The sequence below is a fragment of the Bos indicus x Bos taurus genome, chromosome 25, assembly GCF_003369695.1.
Source record: "Bos indicus x Bos taurus breed Angus x Brahman F1 hybrid chromosome 25, Bos_hybrid_MaternalHap_v2.0, whole genome shotgun sequence".
Lineage (NCBI taxonomy): Eukaryota > Metazoa > Chordata > Mammalia > Artiodactyla > Bovidae > Bos > Bos indicus x Bos taurus.
In genome coordinates, this window is record NC_040100.1 from 25,326,013 (window position 1) to 25,338,586 (window position 12,574).

At 43.1% G+C, this 12,574-nt stretch overlaps 1 protein-coding gene across 5 annotated transcripts in view; it reads right to left on the reverse strand.

Moving 5' to 3' along the window:
• Positions 1-12,574, reverse strand: part of VPS35L (VPS35 endosomal protein sorting factor like) — a 138,311-nt gene that overhangs the window by 98,578 nt on the left and 27,159 nt on the right. For all 5 annotated transcript variants that reach the window (XM_027528171.1, XM_027528175.1, XM_027528172.1 and 2 more), the window contains exons 7-8: positions 9,752-9,880; positions 3,775-3,859 (exon numbers count right to left, since the gene is read on the reverse strand). In XM_027528171.1, the coding sequence (XP_027383972.1) occupies positions 3,775-3,859; positions 9,752-9,880 (214 nt within the window). The remainder of the gene's footprint in view (positions 1-3,774; positions 3,860-9,751; positions 9,881-12,574) is intronic.

The following is a 12,574-nucleotide window of genomic DNA, read 5'->3' on the forward strand; positions in this document are numbered from 1 at the left end:
ACATACTCTCACAGCTGTTCTGCATCTTGAGTTTTTCACCCAATGACATAACCTGGGTACTTTCCACACCGGAACACAGCACGGCTTCACTCCTTCTCAGAGGCTCCTAGAGCTGCAGTGCACAGACGTGTCATCTTCTGTTTAACTGGTCCCCTCTGGTCCGTCACTCGGGTTGCTGGGATGAATTCCCAGAGGTGAGTTGCTGGGTCAAAGCTACACCCACTTGTAGTTTTCACAGAGAGAATTTCCTCCATAAGCCAAGTGAGGGATATGGGTTTGGGTGGACTCCGGGAGTTGGTGATGGACAGGGAGGCCTGGCGTGCTGTGATTCATGGGGTAGCAAAGAGTCGGACATGACTGAGTGATTGAACTGAACTGGAGAGCAAGAAAGCAGGTGCTCTGACTGCTCAGAGAGAACTCAATTTGAGCCCCAGCTCTGCCACTCATTACCCTGGGGAAGTGGATGAGCTGCTTTACTTCCTTGTGCCTCAACCTCCTCATCTGTGAAGTGAGGATAATTATAGCTGCTGCTGCTAAGTCGCTTCAGACGTGTCTGACTCTTCACGGCCCCATGGACTGCAGCCTACCAGGCTCTTCCATCCATGGGATTTTCCAGGCAAGAGTACTGGAGTGGGGTGCCATTGCCTTCTCTGGGATAATCATAGACCCTACCTCATAGAGCTGTTACAAAGACAGTGTGACTGAATATCACTAAAGAACCTAAAACAGTCAGGCCCAAATTTGCTGAGGATTTCTCACTGTTATTCTCAACCGCCAGCCCAGCTAATTCCTAGAATACAGGAAGGACAGCAGGCATCTACACCATACCTCAGTCCTGCTGGCTGAGGTGTGGGGCTGGGCTGCCACCACAGAGGCTGACAGAATGACTGCCCCAAATTCTCACAGGGTTAATGTCTGGATCTGGCCAGGTTTGCGGGCTCATCAGCCTCTTGGAACTAGTCTCACCCAGGGATGCTGACTCAGGCAAAAGAGACTTGCAGGAGGCTGGAGAGGGAAACCAGAAGGTCAATGTGTCAATTCACCATGAGAACAGAACCATCAGGAGAAACAGACACAGCCACCAGCCTCTCTGGCTGACTCACACCCTAGCTCCCTGAAGGCAAGCTGGGCGTGAGGACAAGCTGAGGCCCAAGGGGTGTGTAATTGATGTCTATTCTGAGAGCCTAAAGCGTCTGTGTGTTCTGGATCACTCCCCCCTCCATCCCCACTGCCTCCCCAGGTCCCTGCCACCCTCATTTTTTACCTGAAATGTTGCATTGGACTCACAACTGGGCCCCTTGCCCCGCCCTTGCCCTACAATCTAGTCTCAACACAGCAGTCAGAGGAAGCACATTAAAAATTAAATCAGAACTTCCACTTACTCTACGTAACACCTCAGTGGCTCCTCACATCCTCCAGGTCAAAGCCCAAGTTGTCTCAAAGGCCTACATGGCCCACCAGGTTTCTGGCCATGTCTCCATTCCCACTCACTACCACTCCACACCACCTGCAGCACCCTGGCCTCAGTTCTCCAAACCTGCCAGGACTGCTCCTACCCCAGGGCCTTTGCACTGGCTATTCCTTGGTCATAACTGGCTCCACGTTGCCAGCATGTGGTTCATCTCTCATGTACTTCAAGTAATTGCTCACACATCAACTTCTCAGTGAGGCCTTCTCCAACCACCCTATTTAAAAGTGCAGCCCACCGCCACCCACTGCTCTGATTTGGGTTTTTTTTTCCCTCCATAGCACCAGTCCTCATCTAATATACAATCAGGTTTACTTATGTATTCTGTGAATCTCCTCTTTGTGGCACAGCCCACAAAGGCCTGGATTTTTGTTTCCTATTTGCTGACATCCTCAGCGCCTAGCAGAGCGCCCGACACCACCTCCCCAGATCATCTGAACCCAGAGATCCTAGATGTCTTTCTGCCTCAGTTAGCTCCTATTCCCTTTTCTCCTGGAAAGAGCATCAACCTTTCTTCTTTGGGGTATCCCAGCTCTGGATTATCTGCATATTCCCTCCTCCAGAGCCCATAACTGGCTCAGGGACTGACGAGTGATCCAAGCCAAATCAATGAAATGAATTCCAAGACTTCTGCTGGAAAGTGTGGCTAGAATTCCCTTCCTTCTCCTGGGACTACTAGCAGCAAAGCTGATAGAAGCTGGGGACACCTTGTGGAGCTTGAGAATGAAGTCAACCCAAGAAAAAGTACTAGAAAAAGACACAGTTCTGAAGATATTGGTTGAGTTCTTGAATCCAGCTGTACCTGAAGCCAGAAATGACCCCTGGACGTTTCAACATAAGCCAATAAATACCCTCCCTTCTCCAAGACTAGTATGAGTTAGTTTCTCTATCACTTGTTCCAGTTAATACACTCAGGTCTTTGGTCTCCTATGCAGAAATATATGGTCACTCTGAATGACATTTTGTTTCCTAACACATTTGACCTTTCAATGGGTTACAGGCTAGACTTGCCAGGTTGGGAGCCCACTGGCAAGGCAGCTAACGTTATGTGCCAACATCCTCTGCATTCAGCTCTCAGAAGGAGACTGTCTCCTAGTTCTTGCAGGGCACCCCACTGCTGAACGTCACATACGACCCACAGGCTGCCTGCTCTGGGCAAACTGCTAATGGCATGATGTCTTGGCCACTGACCATCACAAGCAGCATGGAGACCTCCTGTTTCTCCAAGGGACTCCTGGTTAATTAATCTCTTCCATCTAGATCTCTCTGCTGGGCTCCCAAAGATCATTTGGCTTGAGGGGTTGAGCATGTGACAAGGGGCAGCCACAATGATGCAGGAAGACCTCATAGGAGCTGCAGCCATCATCCAAGGGACAGAGACTGGAGGCTTAGACTAAGGTTTCAACAGAGAAGACAGAAACTGTCTTCTGGGGAGAAACTGAGGAGGCTGAAGAGAAGAACCTGGTGATGGACTGTACGTGGGGCATGGCGAGAAGATGCTCAGATTTCCAGAGTGGGCAACAGGGTGCATGGTACTGCCATTCCCTAGGACAGAAACCCAGCATGGGTGGGGAAGGGCTGGGAAGAGATGCCGGGCTGAGTTCTGAACAAAGTGGGTTCCAGATGCCATAAGCTGGCTGGCAACGGATCAAGGCCTAGATAGGACGTGTGCTCCCCAGCCCGCCTCACTTCGCTCACTCACCTTACTAGCCTATCAGAAGGTGGGAAACAAGTAATGTAAAATTCTTTCTGGAGGAGGAAATGGCAACCCACTCCAGTATTCTTGCCTGGGAAATGACCTGAGCAGAGAAGCCGGGCGAGCTACAGTCTGTCCACGGGGTCACAAGGAGTCAGACACAATTGAGCAAATGAGAGCGTGAGCACACACATGTGCACATGCACACACACACACCTATATATAAAACAGACAGCTAAAGAGAACCCGCCGTGTAGCACAGGGCCTCTGCTCACTGCTCTGTGGTGACTTAAATAGGAAGGCAATCTGGGAAAGAGTGGATACATGTATATGTGTAGCTAATTTGCTTTGCCGCACAGCAGAAACAAGCACAATGTTATGAAGCAGCTATACGCCAATAAAAATTAAGTTAAAAAAATAAAATTCTTTCAAAAACAGCACTCTTATTAATGAGCAGGTGAGCAAGGGTAAGGGTGAGGGTTTTGATTTCCTTCGTGACTTACCTCAAAAATGAAACCACAACAGAACGTATTTTAAAGCAACTCGACCATCCAACTTCTGGCAAAACAAACTACTTCTTAGATTTAAGATGAATAAAACTAGTACTTACCAAATGTATCGAGTATATCAGTGATAAGGACAAATTTGCTTGGGTAGAACTGAATAACACTTGTGTCCGAAAGAAGCTTTGAGCACTAGAAAAAGAGAAGGGAAAAGTCACTCTGTCATGTCTGACCGGGTTGAAACACTCCAAGCCTGGAAAGGAAAGGATTTCTACAGACAAGCACAGGTTTTTACCATGGGCCAGGCCTGGTGCTAATCTCTGGAGGTATAATTACAAGAAATACCACTGTGCTTTTGACAAAGGGAATCGACTCTGCTCCTAACAGAGCCTCTTAAGGAATGGCACCATCATCTGCCTCCAGAAAAGCCACAACTCAGGAATCTTATCCAGAGGGTCTGAACTAGGATCAATATGTAGTCACCAGGAAAGTCAGCCAGCATCCTTGCAGGTGACTCCATCTTTTCAGTATGGCCTCCTCTGGTTTATTTCAGAATGGTCTTGATTCTTAAATGTTCTTTTCTATGAAATGACCCCATAGGTTCTCCAGGGCTTCTTAACTAGCATCTATTATTTATACTCACTCTTAAATTTCCTTCTAAAAGGAAACTCGACAAGTTTCAAAGAGTTACATGTTTCTCTGGAACTGTGCTCTGCAACACCAGGAACATTTTGGGTTTGCAGGAAATTGCTCAATCCCTCCAGCATCACCTACGCCAGAAGGCCATTGACACGTTCAGGACTCAAAACAGATTACAGCCACACAACGTGGCCCCGAACACCCCAGATGAAGTCATCTCGTATAATCAAAAACAAAAATCTATCTCTACTTTGAAGAATGCAAAGTGATACCCTGAAGTCTTGACAGATTCAAAAGTCTGGATAAGTAACTAGATAACCTTGCCATAGTTTATCAGAGATAAAAAATGTCACGTAAAAACCAAGACTATTTGGACATTTAGAAAGAGTCCTTTCATATGTATGCACTTTCAACGTGCAGTGAATGGCTAGAAAGTTCATCAAGAGGTAGACTGGCATGTGTTTTCAGTTTGGCTTTGTTACCCAATATCTAAATTATTAGATTTATCAAGTTTCTCTTTAGCATTATCTAACTAGAAGTAAATAACGTGTCCAATTTGTGAAGCAACCTCTCATAGCCCAAATGTTACTTGGGGGTTGGAGGTGAGGGGAACGTAAGCTGTGAAAACAATGGCATCGACACCAAGCGTGGCATTTGTATCTACACAGAACTCCATTTCCTGACACCTTGCTTTGTGTTTTTCACATGCCCTTTATGAGAGCTCCAACTTAAACAATTACCCCATGAGACTTCAGGGCTTGGAGAAAACAAACAGCTCTGAATCTTAGAGACTGTTTACAGTACACAGCGCTTGGTTCCTAGCGATGTGACATCTCCTGAGTTTCGACCAGAGCCCCTCAGAGATGAGTCACTGCCCGTGGGGAGGAGGGAGGGAGAGAGAATTCAAACAGATTTCAAATTAAACACAGCTGGCGATTCCCAACACTGCATTGATTTGTCTCCCCAGCTGGTGTCACGGAATGTAAGGTTTTTTTAATCCAAAGTTAAAGTCATATAATGTTATAAACTGAAGTCACTATTTTGAAGATTCCACAGCTATTTTTTTAAAGCTTTGCTGCAGTTTCCTAAACTAATAAAAATCAGGCACCCCGTGGTATGTATTAAAAACAGAGTTCCTGCTCCTCTCCAAACCTACTGGTCAAAACCACCCATGGAGGCACCAGGGAATCAGCATTTTAAACAAGGGCTCCAGGTGCTGCACTAACACAAGCCCGTGACACTGGGCTCGTGAAATCCACAATCTGTTCTACCCTCTGAATGGAATAAGCGCTCTACAAACCAGGGGTTCTCAGCTTCAGAATAACCTGGGGAACTCTGTGAAATAACAGTGCCTGGGATTCTGATCGAGCAGCTCCAGTGTTCAGCTTGGAAAACAGGATTTCTTAAAGCTCCCAAGTGATTCTAATGTGCAGCCAAGGTTGAGAACCATTGTTATAAACATTTCCTGAGCAACTGACTGGTCAATTACCTGCCTGAAATACTTGCTATCGAATTTATCAACACTGCAGAAAAAATACTAAAGGAATGTTTTTCATTTGTTGCCAATTAATGATATTCTAGAAAGAAACTAACAATTTCAAAAACTAAGCTGTAATTAAAAAAACAAAAATTTAAACCAAAGCAAATGAATAAATTAAAAGATAACCTATGACTGAGTACTAAAAAACCATGACTATATGGATGGATGAATGGGAGCAAAGAAGGAAGGAAGCAGACTAATCAGAGGACAATTATCGCCTAGAACATATATTTTTTAAATCCTAAAAATCAGTAAGAAAGATACAAATAACATAATGGAAAAATGAGCAAAAGGAATCAACAAAAGGCATCTTACAGAAAAAGAAACTCCAGTGGCCAATAAACATTTGAAGAGATGCTCAATCTTATTACAATCAGGGAACTGCAAATTAAAATCACAATAAAATATGATTTTATTACCTCCTAAATTGAAACAATTAAAATAGCAAGTCTGCTCATACCAAATGTTGGTAGGCTGCCGAACAGCAGACTCTCACACTCTGCCACTACGGTGCAGGCTAGCACAGCTACTGCAGAACATAACTTGGCATCATCTGGCAAAGTGGACGAGGCACACACCACACACCTGAGCTATTCTACTTTTAGGTATGGGCCTTCATTAGAGAAACACTTTATATGGCCACCAGCTGACTTGACTAGTGTTCACATGGTTCATAATAATGAAAAAGGAAAAAGAAAAGGAAAGAACTGGAAACTCATCAACAGAATGAATGATACATAATTCATGCACCAGTAGATGAATTCTCCTGGAGAAGAAAATGGCAAACCTCTCGATCTGATCTATAGGGTCAGCACAATCCCTATCAAAATCTCAGAAGGTTTTTTGGTTTTGTTTTTTTGGTAGAAATTGACCCTAAAATTCACATGGATACACAAAAGACCCAGAAGAGCCAAAACAATTTTGAAAAAGAAGTTAAAAGACTTATACTACCTAGTTCCAAAACTTAAAACTAGCTATAGATCAAGACAGGTGGTACTGGCTTAAGGATACACTTAGAGATCTATGGAATAGAATTGAAAGTTCAGAAATAAACCCTTACATTTATGGCCAACTGACTTAACAATGATGCCAAGATAAGTCAACAGGAAAAAGTCTTTTCAGCAAATACTGCTGAGACAACTGGATATCCAAAAGCAAAAAAAAATTAATAAATTTAGAGACTCACACCATACATACAAAATAATAATTCAAAATGGACCATAAACCTAGATGTAAGAGCTAAAACTATAAAACTCAGTAGAAAAAATAGGAAGAAATTCTCATGACCCTGGGTTATGCAAACAGTTCTTGGATACAACTCTAAAAGCATGGGCCAAAAAGGAGAAAACTGACAAACTGAACTTTATTAAAATTAAAAACTTCCACATTTTAAAAGATAACATTATGAAAATGAAAAGACAAGCCACAGACCAGGAGAAAAATACATGTACCTCATGTATTTGATAAAGAATTTATATCAAGGATAAAAAATTGTTACAACTCGGGAAAGAAGATAAACGAAATGACTTTTTAAATGGGCGAGTCTTGAATGGACAGTTCACTAAAAGAAGATATAAAAATGACCAATAAACATGAAAAGATGCTCAAAATCATTAGTCAGGTGGGATATGCAAATTAAAATGGCATGAGATACCTCTTCACACCCAATCAGATGGCTATAACCAAAAAGACAGACAATAATGAAACGAGTGATGGAGAAGATACAGAGGAACTGGAATCCTCGTACACTGCTGGTGGGAATGCAAATGCTGCAGCTATTTTGGAAAGCAAGCTGGCCATTCCTCAAAAAGGTAAACATAAACTTACCATATTATTTAGCAATTCCATTCTTAGGAATCTAATTCAAGAAAAATGAAAATATATGTCCACACGAAGACTTGTATGCAACTGTGACCAGCAGCATTACTCATCACGGTCAGAGTGAAGATGATCTAAATGGCCACCAACTTACTAATAGATAAGAAAAATGTGGTTATGCCTGCGGTGGAATACTACCCTGCAGGAAAAAAAAAGTGCTGATTTAACAACATGGATGGACATCAAAAACATGGTAAGTGAAAGAAGCCAGAGGCAAAAGAATGACCCCACGTATATGAAATGTCCAGGAAAGGTAAATTCACAGACTCAGAAAGCAGATCAGTGGTTTTTCTGGAGCGGAAAGTGGCAGTAGCTAGGAAAATGTTCTAAAACTGGACTGTGGAGCAGCTGTGCAACTCTGTAAGCTCACTAAAACTTACTGAATCGTACATTTACAATGGTGGGTTTTAGGACATGTAAATTATCTCAATAAAGCTGAAAAAACAAAACAAAATAAAATCTTACTACAGAGCAAATAAAGGGAACTGCGCTTCCTTTCTCCATACTCTGCGCCTTCACCAGCTTTTTTGGATAAAGAAGGTAGCCTTTAAAGTACTGAAAGTCAAATAATTACTATTAACCAGATGTGGAGTTAATTAAACACTTTTATGGTTCTTTTCTTTGGATACGCATGAATCAAATCTCCAGATGTAAACCTCTTAGAAGTCACAGTTCTGTGCTACAAAACTCTATGGAGAGATGCTGCCAACGAAAACATTTTGAAGAAGCTCTTGTTAGTTTAGCTATTTTCTCACTTGAATCACTCAGCAAGCAACTTCCATCAAGTGCCTCCAAGATGAGAGAAACCTTCAGATATTTACTTTGTCAACAACTGTGATGGAAGGGAAATGGGCTTGGGTTTGCCTCTATCATGAACACTAAAATAAGCAGTACCTGCCACACAAAGTGGAGAAGGCAATGGCACCCCACTCCAGTACTCTTGCCTGGAAAATCCCATGGATGGAGGAGCCTGGTAGGGTGCAGTCCATGGGGTCGCTGGGAGTTGGACACGACTGAGCGACTTCACTTCCACTTTTCACTTTCATGCATTGGAGAAGGAAATGGCAACCCACTCCAGTGTTCTTGCCTGGAGAATCCCAGGGACGGGGGAGCCTGGTGGGCTGCCGTCTATGGGGTCGCACAGAGTCGGACACGACTGAAGCGACTTAGCAGCAGCAGCAGCCACACAAAGTGTCATCCTAAACACTTTCAAGTACCCAGTGTAAAGACTCTCAGATTCTCCTAACCCTCCTTCAGAAAAAAAGGCAAGAAAACAAATGTCACATTCCCATGACAATAAACAAGAATGAGAGCTAGTACTTCTGAACTAAAATGGCTGTTCAGCAATTCTGTTACCTCTGCTCTGAAAATCATAACGCATACATCAGTCCTTGTATAGTGTACTTCTGGACATGTTTTGCCAAGACAGGATGTTTTTATGATTCAAGAGACAGGATAAGCTGTTTTCCCTACAGAACTTGCTCTTGTAATCCAAAGCTTCTCATGGATCAACAAACAGGACTCAGCAAATGCACCTTTGACACTATAAACACATTGTCTATGCCACATCATCATACAGAACATGACCCCAAAATGCATACATCAGGAACATACAACCATTGGTCCCAAAGACACAAAGAAAATCTGGTTAAGAAAACCCAAAACACAGTTAGTTGCTCAATCTTTAGTCTATACAGATCATAAATATGTCAGGGGCTGTAACAGGGCCAACAAACTGCACAACCCTAGGGGGACATCAGTAATTCTGTAATCTAGGGTGAAATTTCCTGGAATTACACTGTGCATAATCTATACAGCTGCACATGGTGGCCCTGGGATTAGCCATCTCTTAAAAAACACGGACTCATAATCATGGACTTTCACAGGAGGTAGGTGAAAATGGAACAGGTGAAAAAATTAGGGTAAGACCCTGAAGGCAGGCCTTTGAAAACCCTAATTATCCACAAAGGAGTTTTACAAAGGAAATTCTGGAGGGAAAAAAAAAAAAAAAAATCACTCAACCTGACCTGGATGACTATTTTTAGAGCCTTCACTTTCTGGTCCGAGGCCCAGGCGTCCTTCAACGACTGGTTGAGCTCCTCTATGCGGTTCACATAATCCTGTTGAGTCAAATTCAACAGCTCCTTTTGGGATCCCTGTGGGCAGAAAGTAGAAAGGTACATGTACAGAAGAAAAACATTTTGGACTCCCCACCCCCATGATATTAGTTTTGATCTGTAGGTTGTCCTCATATCCCAAGCAAGATCGACAGTTCTGTCTTGTGATCAAAGAAGTTCTTTGAGTTTTCTGCAAAGATGGGCAGAGGGCAATGATTGGGAGACTGGCCTGGAACGTAAGTCAGACCTGAGCCCACTCCCAGCTCAGTCACATTCTAGCCATATGACTCAAGATCAGCTGCTTTCCTCTCTAAGTCTCTTTTGTGAACAGTGATAACAGGACTTACCTTTACTCAACACATAGTTAATGGGGCATGTTTTGCGCTAGGCAAGTATGGTATACTAGATGTCCCAGATACAAAGTTGTGCAAAGAGACATTACTTCAGGACTAACAGAGTTTAAGGTACAGAGGACAAGATGGACCCTAATACAGAGACAAATATTCAGGGAAACCAATTCTACGAAGATACATATCACAGTGTACCTAAATCTGAGGTGTCCACTGTAAGAAGCACAACTGTTTTATGTATCACTAAGGAGGAAAAAATGCTGATGGTGGACATCCACCAGTTGAGAGAGACAGCTCAATTTCAGGGATACACAAATGTTGAGGAAAAGGTTCACCTTAGTCTAGACTGGTGGTCAAGAATGGTTTCCTGGAGCAAGTGATGCTTGAAACAAATTCTCAGTGGGGTGCAGGTATTAACTAGGCCATGGAGGGGTATTAACTAGACCAAGAAGAGTGCATTCAGGACAGAGAGCTGACTGAGCAAAAACCCATGGCAGAAGCGGGTGAGGTCATCACTGGGATGAAATAACAACATATGTAAAGACCAGTACCACTGGCACACAGTACATGCTTATTAATCGTTGGCTTATTGTTAAGATGCTGATTACACAGTTCACAGGAGTGAAAGTCATGCTAACAACCCACATGAGGAGACAGGGAACCAAATCCTTTTTATATGAATGTTCCCTGGAATCCAAAGTGAAAAACTCTTTTTTTTTTTTTTTTTCAATTGAAGTATAGTTAATTTACAACATTGAGTTCATTTCTGGCAAGGGTTCTGTAGTGTGGTGGTCATCACGTCTGCTTTACAACATGGAGTTCATTTCTGGTGTACAGTAAAGTGATGCAGTTATATCACGTATGTATATATATTCTTCTTCATATTCTTTTCCATTACAGTGTATTATAAGATACTGAGTATAGTTGCTTACTGTGCTGTACAGTAAGTCTTCGTTGTTTCTCTATGTTACATATAGTAGTTTGCATCTGCTAATCCTAAACTCCTAATTTATCCCCCCACCCTTTTCCCTTTGGTAACCATAAGGGGAAAAAAAATGTTTTTTCTAAGTCTAGAGCTGGTTTTTGTTTTGCAAATAAGTTCATTTGTATATTTTAGATTCCACGTATAGGTGGTATCATATGATATTTATCTTTTTCTGCCTGACTTACTTCACTTAGTATGATAATCTCTCGGTCCATCCATGCTGCTGCATATGGTTATTTAATTCTTTTTATGGCTGAGTAGTATGCCGTTGTGTATATGTACCTCATTTTCTTTATCCATTCATCTGTTGGTGGACACTGCTTGCATGTCTTCGATATTGTAAATAGTGTTGCTATGAACGCTGGGGTGTATGTATCTTTTCGAATTAAGAGTTTTCTCCAGATACATGCCCAGGAGTGGGATTGGTGGAACAACTCTTTATTAAAGAAATACAAGTAGGAGGTTCAGGAAATGTGAACTGATCCCAACTGGTCACTTGAACAATGAGACAGGATTCTCCCTGCCCCTTTGGTATAGGAGGAGCCACATGACTAGTTTGGACAAACGGGTGGTGAACCGAGCTGCACGTGTCCCTTCTGGGCTGAAGCAGTGAGAAGTGACCCCCATCTCCAGTTCTGCTGTTGACAACCCTGGAACCATCTGTTGAGATGGCAGCACCATGAGATGGTAGTATGCCTGTCACCTACACTGGATGAGTAATGCGAGAAGAAATAAACCTTTATTAAGCCACTGAGACATTGGGGTTCATTTGTTTTCAACCTTGCCTTGTCCTGGCAAATATGCCATGTTAACCTGGAAGCCATGCCATCTGCTGCTGTGAGCAGGGAGAAGCCAGGTAACCAGGCTGCAGAAAAACAAAGACAAAAACAAAAAAAGGAGAACTAGGAAAATCTGGAGGCTACACAGAACCAAGAGAGACAGCAGACAGCTGCCGGGGTTCCGGGCGGTTTTTCAGTTCCCGCCTCCAGGCCTGTGTGCCCTTGCAGTGTACCCTTCAATACAGTCCTTATTTTCCACATAAACCAGTTCAAGTGAGTTTCAGTTACTCAACAGACAACAGAGCTTTGATAAAACCCTTGGCATTTCCCTACCAGCCAAGGCTGGCTGGTGACATGCAGACTGGGGCTCTCCAGCACCCTAATTCAAAACGTCATTACTGAATTGAGAAATAAAAATACTGGACTATGAGACTCTGCTGAGCAGCTAACAACTCTGGTCTCAGGGCTAGAAGGACCCAGAAACGAGAGGCAAAATATAGAACAGAGCAATGGCAACTGCTATTACACGGAAAGAAAAAGTCAAAGTGAAGTTGCTCAGTCGTGTCCACCTCTTTGTGACCCCATGGACTGTAACCTATCAGGTTCCTCTGTCCATGGG